Raw genomic sequence first — 18,462 nt, forward strand, 5'->3', positions numbered from 1 at the left:
TATGAGAAAAAAAAACCAACAGTTATTATCTTATAATATTGCTTTATTTTTATATTTTCCTATTTATAAAACGTATAAAACAATTTGTACACAGCACCAAAAATCTTTCCTATATAGATTTGTAGATATATTAGAATATACATAATACATACCTGATATCTTAAAATACATTTCTTCAAAGATTAAAAATTCTGATCCAAATTTTTATATAAACATTAAATTACGACATAATTTCACACCTTATTTTAATGCAATACGTATTTCATTCATTATATTATTATCAATACATTATAATTATGGTCAATAAAATAATTATCTGAGAATCAAGATTTACAATAAAATGGAATGTCGACAAAAATACTAATAGTGGGCCTATTTCTGATAAAATATGTGGTCGTCAAAATCAAAAGGGACCTTATGGCGCCCGGCACTTCTCCATTATTGCCGTTGTTTTGTATTCGAACAACGGAAATAAGGACCTTAGTGCCACCCGCCATAAGGTTCCTTTTGATTTGGACGGCTACATATTGTAAACAGGTCCTACTACTATTTATATTTCAATGTGTGTGACTTGGAACATTATAAACGTTGTTTCTGCCTGTCCACACTAATAACATGCCTTGGTCTTTATAAATAATACCAACACTGGCGTATTAGCTAAAATAATAGAATGACAATTATAAATATACATATGTAATTTAAAAAAATAATCAAATTCAATGATGTACAATACAGAGTTTAAAATTTTAAAAATACTGCTATGTAATATTTGGTATAAATTCGGTGTTAAAATTAATAAGTGAATTGATTACAATAAATTCGTTATAAACATAAAATTAATCTACATTTTTTTAAGTCATTTGTAATAACAATGTGACAAAAAGATTCTAAGCTCACGAAAAACAAAAACTTAATAAAAATTAAATATCAACAACAAAATTTTGAGATACACTTTATATCTATAAATGTTAGAAATTAAAAAGTGCCACTAAAAATAATTTTAAGGACAACTTTTAATAACGTTGATCACTTTTCACACGTGGTGTATTCAGTTCTGAAAATAAAATTCGCCACATATAATTAAATCGTTACATACATATTCGAATCAATTTTGCCCATTACTAAAGAAAAAATATCCTTTGTAGCTTTGAAAAATAGTACATAATTTAAAATTTTCAGTGAAAAGTGCATGTGAAGATCTGATCCATATTGTAAACGGCTGTCACGCTTTCACGGCTAAACCGCTTCGCCGATTTTGATAAAATTTGGAATAGACATAGTAAATGACGTAGTGGTTAGCGCGCTCGGCCTGTAATAGTGACGGTTAAGACACTCTCACAATGCTCGCTCATTGGATGGGTGATCAAAAATGTATTATCTTGAGCTGCTCGGAAGGCACGTAAAACCGTTGGTCCCGGTTGTATTTGCATTCAAAATCCGCCAATTTACAATGGGCCCGCGTGGTGGGTCATGGCCCATACCTATCCATCCATTATAAAGGCCTGTGTTCCACTAGTGGGGACGTTTAAATGGCTGTCGATAATGATCGAATGAACTCAATTCAATCCATTTATTCCTTGCTTTCATGTACAGATTCACATTGGTTGTCACAATGTTAGTAAAGTTATGAATAGTATCGAACATTGGCTACCGTGAGCGGACCTGCGTGCAACCTCATCATAGTCGTATTTCCTCATGGCCGAGGGTGGTCATTACGTGGAATGTAACACAACAACTTTTTGGCAATGGAGAAGGCAATGTCGAACCACTCCATTAATAAATGGAGTGGTTCGACATTGCCTTCTCCATTACACACGCAAGTTAATAATCAACCAGTGTGTAGGTTTCCTCACGATGTTTTCCTTCACCGGAAGCAGGTGGTAGTCTATGAAAACTACTAACTAAAAAACTAGAACTATACATGAGTCACGATTGGTATACAAACTCATATGGCACGGGTAGGATTCGAACCTGTCCCAGGTTCGAATCCCACAGGCGATCCACAGGCGGGCTTAATCATTACACCACCACCTGCGGGCAATAGTTTCTAAACAAACGACCTTTAACCTATCAATGCACATACCCGTATCAGCTACATATCTAGCAGATAAGGAGAGTCCAGGGCCCCGAGTCCGGCAGCGACGCCGCCTTCGTTCGCGTCAGCCAATTTCGTACGCAGCATGTGGCCCACTTGACGGTTGCAATAAATCTTGTCTTTGGTCCTATAAAAAAATGGTTTAAAATTAATATCATATTTAAAAAATGGTTTAAATTTAAAATTACGACATCGGTGGCGCATTGGTAAAGTGCTTGCCTCTGAACCGAGAGGTCCCGGGTTCGATCCCCGGTCGGGTCATGATGGAAAATGATCTTTTTTTGATTGGCCCGGGTCATGGATGTTTATCTATAAATTTGTTATAAAATATAGTATCGTTGAGTTAGTATCCCATAGCACAAGTCTTAAACTTACTTTGGGGCTAGCACAATCTGTGTGATTTGTCCTAATATATTTATTTATTTAATATTCTAACCAATATTATAAATGCGAAAATAATTTTGGTTTGTTTATTACCTCTTCAAGCTTTACCTGCTCAACCAATCTTCTTTTGAAATTTTGCATACACGTAGTTTGAAGTACGGAGAAGGGCATAGGGTACTTTTGTCCCGAAATTTCCACGGGAGCGAAGCTCCGGGGCGCAGCTAGTTTTCCATAATTTAAAAATATATTTATTTGAGTATAGTTTTTTTTTTGCTTAAAATAATATTACATAGTATTTGAACATTATAAGAAAGAAAAAGATTTAATTTCATTTCATATTTTCGATTTGATCAAATTGCGATATCCTACCGTACTAATATTATTAAATGTCTAAGTTTGTGAAGGTATATGTGTTAACGAGCACATAAAATCTGCTCGACCGATTGTTATGAAATTTGGTACACGGGAAGAATATAACCTAGAATAAAACATTGGGTACTTTTAACGGGAACGAAGCCCCGGGGCGCAGCTAGTATTTAATGTAATTGCAACGTCATAACGCAACTTCCGTGTTATATAGGCGACTTTACACGATCTTAATCTTTCTTTTTAAATATATGTATAAGACCTATATTTGTTAATTGACGTCCTTGGAGAAAAGGCCGCGGTGAAGTTTGTTGCGCCGCTCCTTCTTCATCTGCGCTTTGGAAGTCGGCAGTTGAAGTAATTTTTTTGACGTCAATAAGTGATGTATATCATCCTAAATTGAATAAAGAATTTTGAATTTGAATCTGTAGAAATTCAAATTCAATCCAGCATATACATATAACTAATAAGCTACAGATCATCAGCAATAAAGCCGGGCACTAAATAAACTCTTTGTCTTTTATCCGAGCGTTGTCCCGGTTGCTACCGCAGCCATTGAGCGTCGGAGCCCAGGGTCCGGACTATAAATAAACGTTACCCAATGATGACGCCGAAGATCCCCAGCTCGGAGACGAGGTCTGTGAGCGGAGGCGGCACCGGAGCCCCGGGCCTCACCACATAGCCCGACACCTGGTAACAGATAGCAAATACAGGGTGATTTTCAGGGTTCCGTACCTCAAAAGGTAAAAACTGAACTCCAATAGGGTAGCACTTTGTTGTCCGTCTGTCAAGGCCCTTTTCTTTAAGAATGCGTACACGTATAAGGTGAAATTTACATTAAATATCCAGTTCGATATCCCTTAAAACTGTGCAAAAATGAAACTTGCAAGTCTACGCGATCATAATACCATTTATGTAGAAAATTTTGCACTTTCACAGGAAACTCTAAACCTAGAGGGTACTTCCCGTTGACCTAGAATAATAAAAGCCAACGAATTTATTTATTTATTTATTTATTTTTGTAAAGAAACATCACTTTACTCATTCTGTAACTTACAAATTGAGCGTTTCGACCGCTGCAGGTCGAAACGCTCTGAGAAACCCGTTGATGAACTATCGACAGATTTAATTAAATTAGTTTTTTCGGAGAAATACAATTGATTAATTGCAATGCTGTCTATATATAGTGTCCCAGTATATTAGTATAAATAAAACTGTCAATAGGCAGTTAGACTCGCGCAAATTTGTAAGTTACAAAATGTGTAAAGTCATCCCAAAACGCAAATGTGTGTGTGTGTATGTGTATGTGTCTGTGGCGGTGGGTAACTGTGAGACAGACATACGTGTAAGACCTAGATTTGTTAAATGACGTCCTTGGAGAAAAGGCCGCGGTGAAGTCTGTTGCGCCGCTTCTTCGTCACCTGCGCTTTGGAAGCCGGCAGTAGACTTAGTTTAAGTAATTTTTTGACGTCAATAAGTGATGTATATCATCGTATATTGTATAAAGAATTCAGAATAGTAATACCAGAGGCGGGAGTATCCTCTCCATGAGGATGTAGGCGGCGCGCTCGCGGCTGTGGCGCAGGCGCAGCAGCGCGTCGCGCACGTCGTCGCCGTACAGGTTGTTGCCGCCGCCCTCGCGCTGCGGCTTCAGCACGAACCTGTTCACAACACATGATCATGGAACTAGTTTTTAAACAGCGAAAACGTGCAGTATATCTTTTTTTTATCCTGGTCATCATCATATCGAGTGTGTTATCGTTAAACACTGGTGTCAGATTTATTTATTCGAGTCGCCTAAAGGCATCTGACATGACTTTTGCGACTACTTACCTCCATCTAATGGCAGGTAGTCGCATACACACTAGGGAACTAAACTGTCCACCAGTGTGCAGGTTTCCTCACGATGTTTTCCTTCACCGGAAGCAAGTGGTGGTCTATGAAAACTTCTATATATGAGTCAGATTAGTACACAAACTCATATGGCACGAGTAGGATATGAACCTGAGACCTTTCGATCCACAGGCGGGCGTCTTTACACTTTCTTTCACCACCGCTTCACTTTATTATCCTACTGTAATATAAATGCAAAGGATGTGAGTATGTATGTTATTTAAGCGAGCGAAGTCGCGGGCAAAAGCTAGTACAACGTATTTATTCACCAGATTCACAGTTACCAACCTCTCAGCATCAGCTATGGCCATCTCCAGTGCCCTCTCGCCAGCCTCGTCGAAGTCCAGCGAATAGAGGCCAGTGAAAATATCCCTTACTCGGCCGCTACTGGCGCCGGCGCCGATGAACTTCTCTAATGCGCCGGGAAGAGCTAGTGCCTGTTGCACCTTCTTTGTTCCCGCCAATTGGTAGTGGATCGAGGGGCATTTTATTGCACTGGGGACAAGAAATGAGCGAACAAAGTGACAATACAGACAATAAGAAGCTTTACCTACATAGGTAAATATTTCGCTCGGACAAAACCATATATAAATTTATACACTTCTGTCTGTATAAACCCATTGTAAAGATTTTTGTCCAATAAATATATCATATCATATCATATCATATCATATCATATCATATCATATCATATCATATCATATCATATCATATCATATCATATCATATCATATACCATACCATATCATATCATATCATATCATATCATATACCATACCATATCATATAAATCATATATAATATCTATTAAAAAATCCCCCATAATGATACGGCCCCAAAAATATAGTCTCACCATTGGTATGAAACACTAAAACTGAGCTGAGAACTTGTAGAAGCATTTATACATTTAAAAATAAACTATAATATACTAAAAATATACTAAAATTTATATATCGCGACTAGTGCCAACTAAATGCGAAAGTAAATTTGTTTGTTTGTTACACGGGTTAATTTGGTACACGGTTAGAAAATAACCTGGTATCCCATAATTCCCACGGGAATTATTTTAGTTTATCTCATTTTGAGTGAAATGTTTCATAAGAAAATAAAGTTCTTTAAACCTAAACCTAAAGAATAAAACATTTAGCGTTGGCCAACCTGGACCTCTCCACCCTGAGTCTGGCGTCCCACTCCCTGGAGCTGGGGTACTGTGCCGGCTCGTACCCCGACCTGTAGTACACCACGGCCACCGCCTTCCCCTCTCTGGAAGTCAACCGATTCGTGTGAGTCAAATTCAAAATTCTTTATTCAATATAGGATGATATACACTACTTATTGACGTCAAAAAAAATTACTTCCAAAGCGCAGGTGATGAAGAAGCGGCGCAACAAACTTCAGCGCGGTCTTTTTTCCAAAGACGTCAATTAACAAATGTAGGTCTTATAAGGATGAATTCACATCATTATTAAAAAGTGTCAAAATTTAAATAAATATTATATTATCTTTATACTAATATTATAAATGCGAAAGTCCGCTTTCACGATTAAACCACTGGACCGAATTTAATGAAATTTGGTATGCATGTAGTTAAATATGCCCGTTCAAATATAGACTACTTTTTTTTTTATAAATCACCCTCAATCAACTATAATGGGGAGTGAAAGCCAGAGAAATTCATGCGGGCAAAGCCGCGAGCAAAAGCTAGTAGTCTAATAAATACTTACAGAATTAATTGTTTCTTATCATTTAACTCAGTCTCTTCGTATATTTCATTCAACGTCTTTCTTATAACCTGTAAAAAAGGTATTAAATATTATTGTTATACACGTATTCGCGAAAAAACAATTTTGAAGTGAAAGTAAATTAAAGCTTTTTCTAAATGAGACTTCGACATTTTTTTTAAATAGCCACATTTTGTTATACATAGAGACAGTTGAAAAAATAAGGTCGTGTCCCACCACTGGGCTGATTGCTCTCACATTAGCCCAGTGGTGGGACACGTCACCTAAACGTTAAAAAATAATTAAGCCCAAGCTCACCTGTATATCCGGTCGTGTCTCTGAGATCTGAAACTCGTGGAACCGCTGATCGCATATATTGTACGACACCTCTTCCACCACGAACAACACGACCGAACCCGGGACGCCGAACAGGTCATATGCTTCTATAATACCCGCGCACAGACCCGACAGGGCCCGGTTTTCTGGCATCTGTAGTATAATAGTACATTACGAGGAGGGATGTAGCGCGAGGCGAAGTCTAGCACTATAATAAGGCAATGTGTAATTTATCAATGCAGACTGGCTGGCTCTGTGGTGGTAATCCACCGTGCGATTTTCATGGTAAAAGTACTTATAAATAATATTTTTTTATCCATTTAACTTATGTTTGCCCTAGAGCTCCGCGAAGCACACTTTAAGAACTCCAAACTATATAATCAATACTCACGTGTTTGATTTTATCCACCATACCCAGAGATCTCAAGATGTAGCTGAAACATTATAATAAATTGTATTATACATTAAAAACAAATGGAAACCCCACTTCTAAAATCCCATAGAATAAATAATTAAAGCATTTATCGTTCTGTGGGAAAACATGTTATTTTAAATTGCTAACTACAAAAGGCGAAAATATTTTCAAAATATTTTTTTTTGTTTCAAATTCAAAAAGTTTTGAAAATAAGTAAAAATTTTCAACGTGCCAACTGGCATCGAAAATATTATAACATCATATAAAAATAAAACATTCTTGGTTCAAAATTAATTTTAAAATATATGAAAATATTTATCGTCTCATTTACATTTCAGCAAAAAGTAATACAAACCATGCTTTTTTACACGAACAACGTGATCACACATAAGCTAAATAAAATAATATGAAATCGGTCAGTATTCATACACACAACAGTTTCTACAATAGAATTAAATCATGCATGACACATTGACAGACAGAAAGAAGATGTAAAATATGCTAGCGGCGAAAGATCAATGAAAAAAAATAAAGAATTAGGCCCACCGCATACTTTCCCGCGCATTTTTTTAGAATCCTAACCACAGACTTAGTAACCTGAAGATCCTAAATAATATTATAGGTGCGAAAATAGATGATCCGAAGTTTATTACCTACTTTTTAAAGCTTTATGTACATAACCAATCTTTCTAATATTTTGCACAGATGTAGTTAACTACATCCTATACTTAAGTATAGGACATAGCCGAAGGCAAAACCTAGTGGTACATATAACGGAATACTTTTGCATAGACATTAAAGACAGACACAATATAGAAAAAATATTAATAAAAATAGGGCTACAGTTCACTATTTAAAACGATAGATTTATTATACCGACGGACTAGCAAAGCAACCCGTTTAATTTTAAAAACGACACGAATACAAAAAGAGTTATTAAGTTGACAATGCGAAATAAAGTAGTATTTTATATGGAAATATAAAATACTCCAAAAAAAAAAAAAGAAATATATTTCGAATATATTTTTATATATTCAAAATTATTCACATACCTACACTCTGGTTATCTCTCTGGTATATATTAAAAACCATATAAAACCTGTCTATAAAATGTAATTACATACAGTGTGATCAAATTCCGCTGTCATTGAGTGGGCAATGTATAGGTACCCGCTGCGTTACGCATGGTCATAGCGTATTGAACGCGTCTCAGTCATACCCCTTACGTTAGAAAGAAATGGGCGACACATCTTTGGGGCAAGGTGTAAGTTGGACATTACTAGATGCCTGCCTGTAGTCGAAAGGTCCCAATAAAGTTCAAAACATATAGTCACAATAACTTCTTTACGTGTATGATTTAATTTTAATAAGCAGAGCTGCAGAAAGAGAAAATTAAAGATCCAAAAGACTTCAAATTCCAATTGGTAACTACTGTAACTATGTTTCCACTACAATAATTTACATTTTACATGCAAAATAAAGCTACTAAACTCCTATACAGGGTGTTAGAATAAAGTTGGTACTTAAACCGCGAACCTAAAATATAATGTTTATTTTTTAAATTAATTTTTAAAATATCTTTTATGAATTTCTATAATTTGTTCCTACACAATTACGTTGTCGCCACAACCGGGCTGGTCATAAGGCAGCGCGGTGCAATGATCTTACTCCAGCTTACCGTCTATGGCGCGTGGCCATTGTGTTGGTATTATAATTATGATTTTGTTAAAGAAAAAAAGATTTAAAAAATCATCAATTTCGAAGACAGAGGTATCCTAACACCCTATATATAAAAATACAATTAACGGACTACACAAAGTGACTAAGCAAAGACGGCACTAATTATGAGTATGATTTTCTGAATCATAATATATTATTATAGTACAGTAGAAAAAACGAGGATGCGTGTTGCCAGTTGGTAAAAACCGCAGCCCATTGACAAACAAATATAAATAGATGGCGTTGCAGATTTCAATACAAATTTTGGTGATTTCACGTTTAAAAACAATATATACAGGATATATTTAGAAAAAAAAAAGACTGACTAATCGAAACTTTAATAAAAACTATTGGGCAATGTACTAAATTGTATTTATATTTATTTATAAGTTTAAGATCAATTTGTATTTTTAGGTCGACGACCTCGGTGGCGCAGTGGTAAAGTGCTTGCCTCTGAACGAGAGGTCCCGGGTTCGATCCCCGGTCGGGTCAAGATGGAAAATGATCTTTTTCTGATTGGCCCGGGTCTTGGATGTTTATCTATATATGTATTTGTTATAAAATATAGTATCGTTGAGTTAGTGTATCCCATAACACAAGTCTCGAACTTACTTTGGGGCTAGCTCAATCTGTGTGATTTGTCCTAAATATATTTATATTTAGTTATGGCTCAACATATATTGGTATCACCACAATGTCGAGCGTTGGCTTAATTTTAACCGTAAGACAAAAGCGCACGTATGCGCACGTACGCGCACGGGCGGGGTTCGAGAGGGATTGCGAGCGGCATAAGGCGACACATTAGTGTGTTTATATTGTATGGATATTTTTAACGTTTACAAATTATAATAACAATGATATTTTATAACATTATTCTTCACTTTATTTACTATATGTTGCCTGCTGCAGAAATATTTCGGGTATCAATTTAAATAACGCAATTTAAAAAATGTTTGTACGATTTTTTGAACCTGATTGTAGTTTTTGATTGAATCGTTGTTGAATGGACGAGTTTTGTAGGCGAAAGCGTCATATGAAATTGTTTGTTCAGCTATGAATGATATATGTATAAGGAGACATTTTAGATTGTTTTTAATTATAAATAATTGTTTCTTTTTCGTTATTTTTTTGTTTATTTACGAAGAATTACGTTGTAAGTGGCGACTTTTTCGTTTATCAGATAAATTTAAAAAAATGCAAAGAAAACCTTGGATTTTGTCCTCGTGTTAATTGATGCAACACCTAGTACATAATTTCATGTGATTAATATTTCAATGTTACGTATTTTTCCTTTGTCCTCAATTCACACATTGTTTTATGACTGGTCAAATGCATATTAAGGGAAAATTTATGAAGGTGTTAACCACAATATCCTTTAGAAACGGGATTTTACAAGTCGACTAATAAAAACTCTTCCAGCTCTGCTTCATAGTCTTATTCCTCATGGCTGAGGGTCGTGGTTATTACGTGGAATTAAACACACACTACTGTGTTCTGTCGTCCCAGCTTCTTTATATATTTCTAATTATTGAATTATTTATTGAATAATACACATCAGCTAGTTGCAGCTGATACTATCTACAGCTGATGGTATCGTAACTTTATCTTTAATTAGTGGTTTCGAGCTTGAATAGCACGGAATAGCTTAATAAATCAATTACTAGGTTATGTGAATGGTTTAAAACACCAAAATTAGTCTATATCTTTACCTGAAAATTTAAAAATATATTTTTTTTTATATTTCATGGCAGTCTTTGTTTAAAGGACCATCATGGTCATATGTCAAAATTTATGGATCAAAAATGATTATGGTGTAGTGGTTGTGATTCAAAGCGCAACACATTTTTGAAAGATGTCTACCCTAAGCCAAACCCAGCAATGATTGGACAGAAATTCAAACATATGACTGACACAGGACAACAATTTCAAAACACCAAAAATTTATTTTGGAACCGACTACGCAGGCGTGGACAGGTAACATCTCTCAAGTGAACTACAAGCATCAATATATTAAGATTTCAAGATACATGTACTCAGATTATAAGCTAAAAACAAAAACTACTTAAAACTAAAAAAAAAAGTGAAATAAAAACTATCAAAGTTCAAATGCATGACCGATTCCAATTTCAAACGTTGACTTCTACGTGCCAGATACCAAGCCAAGCAAGTGCAAACAACAACAGAAAAGGGGACAAAAAAGAAAGCAGGCAATTTTGAAAAAATAAAATGATTCGAAAGGATGAATGTGCGTGCAAGTAAGAGCAGTCACATGAGAGATGTCGACTGATTGACACACGTGAGACTCCCCTGGATATATTTAATTTAATTGTATGTTACAGCCAATGGTACGCCATAGACAAATTAAAAAAAAAATATCCAGGTTGTGCCGCACGCTGCGCAACAAACATGTCGGTACCGAAACATGGAGGGAAGATTCGACGTGATGGCGCCAAAACTGGAGGCGATTGTGTTAAATTCCACTTGTTTAATCTTGTTTCCGTCACGCTGCATCAGGTAGTCGGAGCGGAAGAGGCCGAGGCTGAGCGACTGCAAATTAAATTCCGTCCAGTCATTGTCTATGGTTCAGCAAAATTTTTAAGAATATTATTTTTTATTTATTAGTGGGCAAGAAGAACTCATATTTTTTTTAAATGCGCAAAATTTTAAATTCCGAAACGCACTATCGGCTTGGTAAACCTACCTTTTTGCCAACATATAAACATAACAATGCGCTGTTATAACTGAAGGTAACATATTTCACGCTATGCTTATTATGTTACTGTGTTTAGACACGGTACCAATCAATATAGGATGTTATTACTCAAAGTTATACACATTTGTTATAATCGTTACGTGATTTACGGTATTTGGTTCATTAATGTGATTATTGTTAAACATAAATATAATTTAGTGATATACAATATTTAGAGTTATATGAGACAATTTTATTTTACAAATTTGTCCCTATCTAATGCTTTTATAATCATCCTGGATATGTACTATCTACTTATACTCAACTGCCTATAAGCGTTAGCTAATAATGTTAGTAATAATCAAATTGGGTGGAGATCTGTGCATAAATAATCCATAGTGCATTACAATCAGATGATAATTTAAAAAATGAACAAATTATCAAAATATAAAACAATTTTAAAAAAGAACTGCCGTCACAAAATGAAACAGGCAGGCAATAAAAAAAAAAAACAAAAATCCGACTAGTGTTGTAACACACTATCGATAACGCATCAGACCATAATATCACACCCCCTGACTACCTCTGTATTTCCCTCGACACAGGCCCAAGATGGCCAAAACCGGATGCAATGCTGTTGATCTCAACTTGCTTCCACGAACAGTATGGCGTGTGTTTCGCACACTGGTTGTCTGTGTGTGGGCACCGAGATTCCAGCATGATGTCTGAACGCAGCATGCCTAGCGATATCGGCTAAGCCGGGAGATTGCACGATAATAACGATAATTCTCAATCATGAATAAAATATAGAGAAGAGATGCCCTAATGCCACTTCTCTCAGTCTTTGTGTGACGGTACGCGGGGGAGTGGGGTAAAAAGCATCTCTGCCCGCTCCTCAAAATTTTTTCGCCCAATGAATGCACGAAATTTGATATAGGCCCCGCCCCTTTCCATAACGTCCGTGCAAAAGTCATGTGCTGCATAAAACTTGATACATTCCTTCTCTATATTTGATTCATTTTTGAATGTAATATATAAATAATATATAGCTCAATGCTTGTGTCTGTCTACTAAATGACAAGACTCGACAATAGTTTTATAATCTCCCATAGATGATTGATTTTACACTACTAAAAATAAAAGGCTTGTGTCAATTGAAAATTATCAATGAATAAAATTTTTGAGACCTCACATTTTAAATCCAAATTTTCAATGTGCCCTTAACAATACCAATGTTTGAACATTAGTTTCACTAAATTTTCAATTCATTTTTTATTGAATAAATAATAAACTAAGGAATAGTAACAAACATTTGGTTCACTGTTGTTTTTTTAAAACTCAAGGAATTCACACAATAAATGTTCAATTTGTTTTCGTTCAGGGGCAATTTAACAAAGCATGCTTTTGGAGTTCCAATGGCTAAATTGCTGTTTATAAAAAAGATACCCTGGAAAATATAACAATAATTATAACAATATTGTGCTGCTGAAATCTTACTAGCTTTGTTTATTTGCTTGTTTAGTAGTATAAAAATATACGCCTGAACTTAACACATCCTATATTATATTCTTATTTAAATAAAATTATTTTAGCAGCAACAGTCCAATAAAAATAGAAAAAAAAAAGATTTCAAATTGCACAAATGTCAATTAATTTCGAAATTTGGAACCTCTTATAATAAATAATAGAGATGTTAACGACATGGAATTGATAATCACCTGTGTGATCCCCTCATTTCGGACCTTCACCCAGATATCGTAGAGATTCGACGTGAACTCGTCAACTTGCAGTGCGTTCTGCAATGTCTGCTCCAGGAATCGCTCGTCATGGGCCACCTAGACAAAAAATTATTTTTTTTGTATTGAGATAGTACTTGTAGGTTGTTGTCAGCATAGGGATGCCAGCTAACCGCACTCCAAAAAAGAGGCCTCGGAGTAATGGGTGATGGTCCCAGAATCCTCCACATCTGTCTTTTTATATACTCTTTTCTCTTAAATCACACTATAAATTTTGGTGCAGCTTTCAATATTATTTAGAATATTTATTTACAATGTAATAATAATAATATAATCATTAAAATAAATGAACCAATATTATCATTAACCTTGTTACCTTGTGCATAAGTTCATTCAGAACTGGCTGCAGTTCAATGGCCTTGTTGAATTCAGTCCTTGGAAATGGAGACGGCAATAGCACAAAAGGTGCAATCTGTAAAAAAAATTGCGTCATTAAAGCTGTTTCACACGCCAAAGTGGTGGCGGTCTAGGGGTTAAGACGGCCTGTGAACCAAAAGGTTCAAATTCTATCTCTTGAGTTTGTGTGTTCTACTTCTGATGAAGGAAATTGTTACAGAGAAGAAATTTTACTTTGCTTGGCTACTATATTGGTCAATTTTAGTTTCTGTTTCCTATTTACTTTGTTTATTAGTGTCATAACACTTGTTAACAATTGACACTCCTTCTGTGAAATAAAATATTTCACAAATCATGGCCAGCATGTGAAGGTATCATGCGTGTAATTTACAGAAACCGTCCAAATTTACTAACTTAATTAACTATGACAGCATTTGATAAAACAATTGATTCCAAAGCTTCTTTTTCATAGGTTTCAATCACATGACCAGAGGAGTGAAACGCATAAGAATTCTTGCACTATAAGGAGTGGTTTGTCATTTTGGTTTCCTCACGATGTTGTCCTTCACCAAAAGCAAGTGGTTGATGAAAACTAGTATTCATGAGTCAGATTGGTATACAAATTCAACCGGCACGAGTAAGTTTCCTGACCTGGAACCTTTCGGTCGTTGGGGGCCCATGGTGAAGATAACTTCAAAAACTAGTAAAATGTAAATTCTTTTATCACATACCTGTATAACGTCCTTATTAAAATGTTTTTTATCTCTCATCCCAACTCCGTGCATAAGAGCCCAATCTTTAGCCTTTTCTATAACCTCCACTAAAACTTTATTTTCAAGAGGCAGAGGCACACAAGAAGCTAACCGTGACTGAGACATTTTATTATAATATTATAATTATTTCACAATATCAGGTTAAATTAATAATTGTAAGAGATACGTTTGCACTGTATAGCGTTTTTAGCAAAAGTGAATTACAAATTTTGTATGTTTCTGCGAAGACTCCGTTAAGGTATTCCGAAACATGAATCAATTTTTTTTTGTTTTGTTTGACAGTTAAGTTGCTTGACATTTGACATTTGTGAAGAGTGAGAGGAGGGGATAGCAGCTGATGTTTAGCGCGACGCACACATTAGTATCCGAACGCGGAAACATAATCAAGGAATTCGAATTCGGAAACGTAAAGCTAAATATAAACTATAACGGGTATAGATCCGTCTATACCCGTTATAGTTTATATTTATAATATATACCCCGGTAGTATGGGCGAATTTGCAATTAATTTGGTTAGGCTGGTGTGCTGCTTACTGTATGTATAGTATAATCAAATATTAAGCATATTTGAATGCAACTTTGAATAAATGAATAATATACTCTACTCGTTAATTAACATTTTTAAAGGATCTACACATAATTATACATAACATTTGGCCGGCATGAAGGACTCCAAGGCCATTGTTGCCATTACAAGGTCTCTGAAGCTCCAATTTTCCTGGTATTTTCACTGAATGAAAACTAAATAAATACATTTTTATACGTACATTTATATACAACACTGAGTTATTAGTTCTTTTTCGTTCTGACTTGAGGAAACTTCCCAAACCTGACGTTAGGTTTTTCCATCCAGAAAAAGGAAGGAACGTTTGCGGCGCTGTGAACATTTAGTCCAAATTTCTCAATCCACGAATCAGATTCCTGATTACAATTCCGGATTGGGAAATGCGGATCGTAGACTGGGATCGTGTGCGGTCCCGTTTTAGGATTCCGGATACGGAATATGTTTGGCCGCCATGAGCCATATCAGTTTTTTTTAAATCAATCATTCCATCTCTTTTTTGACAGATTAACTCATTCGGTCTTGCTCCTTTCCTTCAACTTCCTTCTTGTCAGTTTTTTGCATTTTAGTGGTTTGTTTGGTGTTGGTTGGTCTATTATTTTAGTGGTTGGTTTAGTTTTTGATTTGTTTGTATTGTGAAAAGAGAAATCATTTCGTCATCTATGTTCCTCATAATAATGTTGTATTTATTTTTGCTCATGAATATGGTCATCGCCTTTAATCAGTGTTACAGTTGTGATAACGGTTGATTTTATTACCTGTGTAATGTTCATTGGTTTGGTTATGTTGTTTTTGTATTACAATGGCGTGGCTTTTGAAGCGAAAGGTTGTATTGAAACTTGTCTTTAATCTGATTTGGATCGACCTACTTTATAAACATACATATACAATAGATAGATAGAAATAACATTTCGTCGGTGATACTGCAATGCCGCGTAACCAACAGTTGCAAATAGCGCGTAACTGGTGGGCGACAAACTTTACAGGAGAGAGAAAAAACTGAATTATATTCTATATTATTACACCTTGGGCTGAATGAACTATAACCTAACTATAATTTAATGTACTTTAACTATCAGTATAGTCTATTGGTAAAAAAAACTCCATAGACGATAAGAAATTCACTTTCGCGGTATTGAATCACCAAAAATGAACTATTATTGCGAATATTCAGTATTTACGCTTCATTACAAGGAGGGCGAAATAAAAAACTTTGTTTATAAAATTATAATTTTATGGGTTTTTCAACACGTTAACAGTCTCATTTTTTAATTCAGTCATTAGAACTACTATACTATTAATTGAAGACATGTTTGCACCGACCCACGCCATACCAACATAAAAAAATACAAATACACATTTAGAAACAAAAACTGTATGTACTAAGTACTTAAAATATTTCTAAATCAAAAACATAATTATTTATGTAATACTAGTAGTAGTAAGTAATCAGATCTTACGTCTTGATATAGGAACTTATTTTTAAATATAAAAAATTCTAACAAAGTTTAGAAATTATTTAAAGTAATGAGATCTTAATAAAGGAACTTATTTTTCCTTAGAGGGTAAATTATCATAAAATTGATGGCAGTCACGAGGAATGACAGTCTTTAATTGCTGTAAGTGTTCATATTTACTTTTCAGTATAGGCAATCTAGACCCATAAAGCAGTGGTATGTCGCTTATCAACGTTGAAATATTCTTTGGTCTTCTTGGTAGTGGACTGAATTCACTTTCGAAGTGCTTCTTAAACTCGATAGTTCCATTAGGATTATATTTCAAAACTCGTAGATCTACAACACAATCATCACCAGAAACACGCCCAGGGCGTATAGAATCATAAATTTGGTATCCTTTAAGACTGTAGTCTTTGAAGAAAGTATGATCGGGTTGTTGGACTTTGTAAGGAAACGGTTTCTTTCGAGCATCTTTAGTAATAGATGCATATTGAAATGGCAGAAAAATCTCCACATTTTTCAGTTTTCTCTCAACAAGTGAATGTACCGAATCGACCTCCATTTGGGTGTGGCCCTTTTCAAGATACTTTTGTGTAATGGTAACATTCTTGTCCATTGCTAATCTGAGAAGAGCGTTAGAAACAATACTGTTCCTATTTTGTGCAGTACAACCATCCGTCCATATAACTACATCCTTAACACGTTAGCTGCCACCCCGGTCACCGGTGACCGGGCCCCTACCTAGATTTACGCGCCATAGCGGTCACCGGTGACCTCAAGGTAAACTTGTTTTTGGAACGAATTTGTGCGCCGTAGGACGCGTTTCTAATACAATTTCTGGACTGAAATGACCGGAGTGGCGCTGTAGAATACATCTTCGGCGTGGTTCCTGCCTAACTATTTTTTTTTTCGAAAATACTTCTGAAATTATGAACATGATAGTTTGTGATAAGTGAAAACCAACTTGTTTGTGCTTTTGTCACTTATCAAATAGTTCAATTTTTGTATTACACTTATCAAATAGATTATATAATATCATAATAGAAAATACCAATTCAATCTCAAATATTCTACACATACATATGAGAATTATAAGGGTTGGAAATTTTGTTGAAGGGAAAATAAAACTACTTTAGCATATGAAAATCGCAGCGCAAACTATTTTATTTAAAAGTATCAATAAAAAATAAAATTAAAATGATGAATTAAAAACTTAAACATAGCGATGGAACTTATTAAAACAGGTCAAACAAAAGTATGGTTCATTTGGACACTCTTTGCAGTATGTTGCACCTTTCTTTGTTTTATTTTTGGCAACTTTATAACCAAGCATTGCAGTGTTTTTTTTGTAGCATACTGAACAGAAACGTCTTGTGTTTCTAACATTGCCCTCTCGCTTTTCCAATTGGTGCTTCAGTCGTTTTGGTCTTTCAGTATGTTCAAGTTTTTCATTATCCATTCCTGAATCTACCAGATACTCCACTAACTGCCTTCTGTACTCTACTATACTTTCTTTCACTTTTTTATTTTCAGTGTACATGATCCATCCATTTACAACAGCTGTATTTAAAATAACTTCGATTCCTAATTTCTTGTACCATTTTACTGTTTTTCTTAATGGCGACGAATATGCAGTCATCTGGTCACTCATATCGACTGCTCCTTTTGCTTTATTGTAGGCTATTATCATTCTTGGTTTTCGAATCGTCCTGCCCTTTTTAATAACCTTAGAGAACCCTTTTGAGTGCTTTGTCGATAGCATCAACACATCCCGTTTGTCTTTCCATTTAAGTACACATATGCCACGTTCATTTTCCATTGCAATAGATTCACCTGGTTTTAATTTAGCCTCAACCACTGCTTTGGGCAAACCTTTCCTATTTTTCCTCAGGGTTCCGACCAAATGAGTATCCTTGT

General features: G+C 35.2%; 1 protein-coding gene across 2 annotated transcripts; it reads right to left on the reverse strand.

Moving 5' to 3' along the window:
- Positions 1 to 22: 22 nt before the first annotated feature.
- LOC128679629 (glutathione synthetase-like) lies at positions 23 to 14,812 on the reverse strand. 2 transcript variants are annotated; one of them, XM_053762009.2, is made up of 13 exons: positions 14,485 to 14,812; positions 13,734 to 13,829; positions 13,340 to 13,456; positions 11,346 to 11,476; positions 7,187 to 7,229; positions 6,778 to 6,948; positions 6,463 to 6,530; positions 5,897 to 6,001; positions 5,027 to 5,233; positions 4,371 to 4,506; positions 3,444 to 3,535; positions 2,084 to 2,222; positions 23 to 1,054 (listed from the first exon to the last, which is right to left on the reverse strand). In XM_053762009.2, the coding sequence occupies exons 1-12, from the start codon at positions 14,629 to 14,631 to the stop codon at positions 2,093 to 2,095; spliced, it is 1,443 nt and encodes a 480-aa protein (XP_053617984.1). In that variant the 5' UTR covers positions 14,632 to 14,812; the 3' UTR covers positions 23 to 1,054; positions 2,084 to 2,092. The 2 variants fall into 2 exon arrangements, with proteins under 2 accessions (XP_053617984.1, XP_053617983.1); XM_053762008.2 differs by lacking the exon at positions 11,346 to 11,476 and adding an exon at positions 12,205 to 12,374.
- Positions 14,813 to 18,462: the final 3,650 nt, after the last annotated feature.

The sequence above is a fragment of the Plodia interpunctella genome, chromosome 22 (assembly GCF_027563975.2).
Source record: "Plodia interpunctella isolate USDA-ARS_2022_Savannah chromosome 22, ilPloInte3.2, whole genome shotgun sequence".
NCBI lineage: Eukaryota > Metazoa > Arthropoda > Insecta > Lepidoptera > Pyralidae > Plodia > Plodia interpunctella.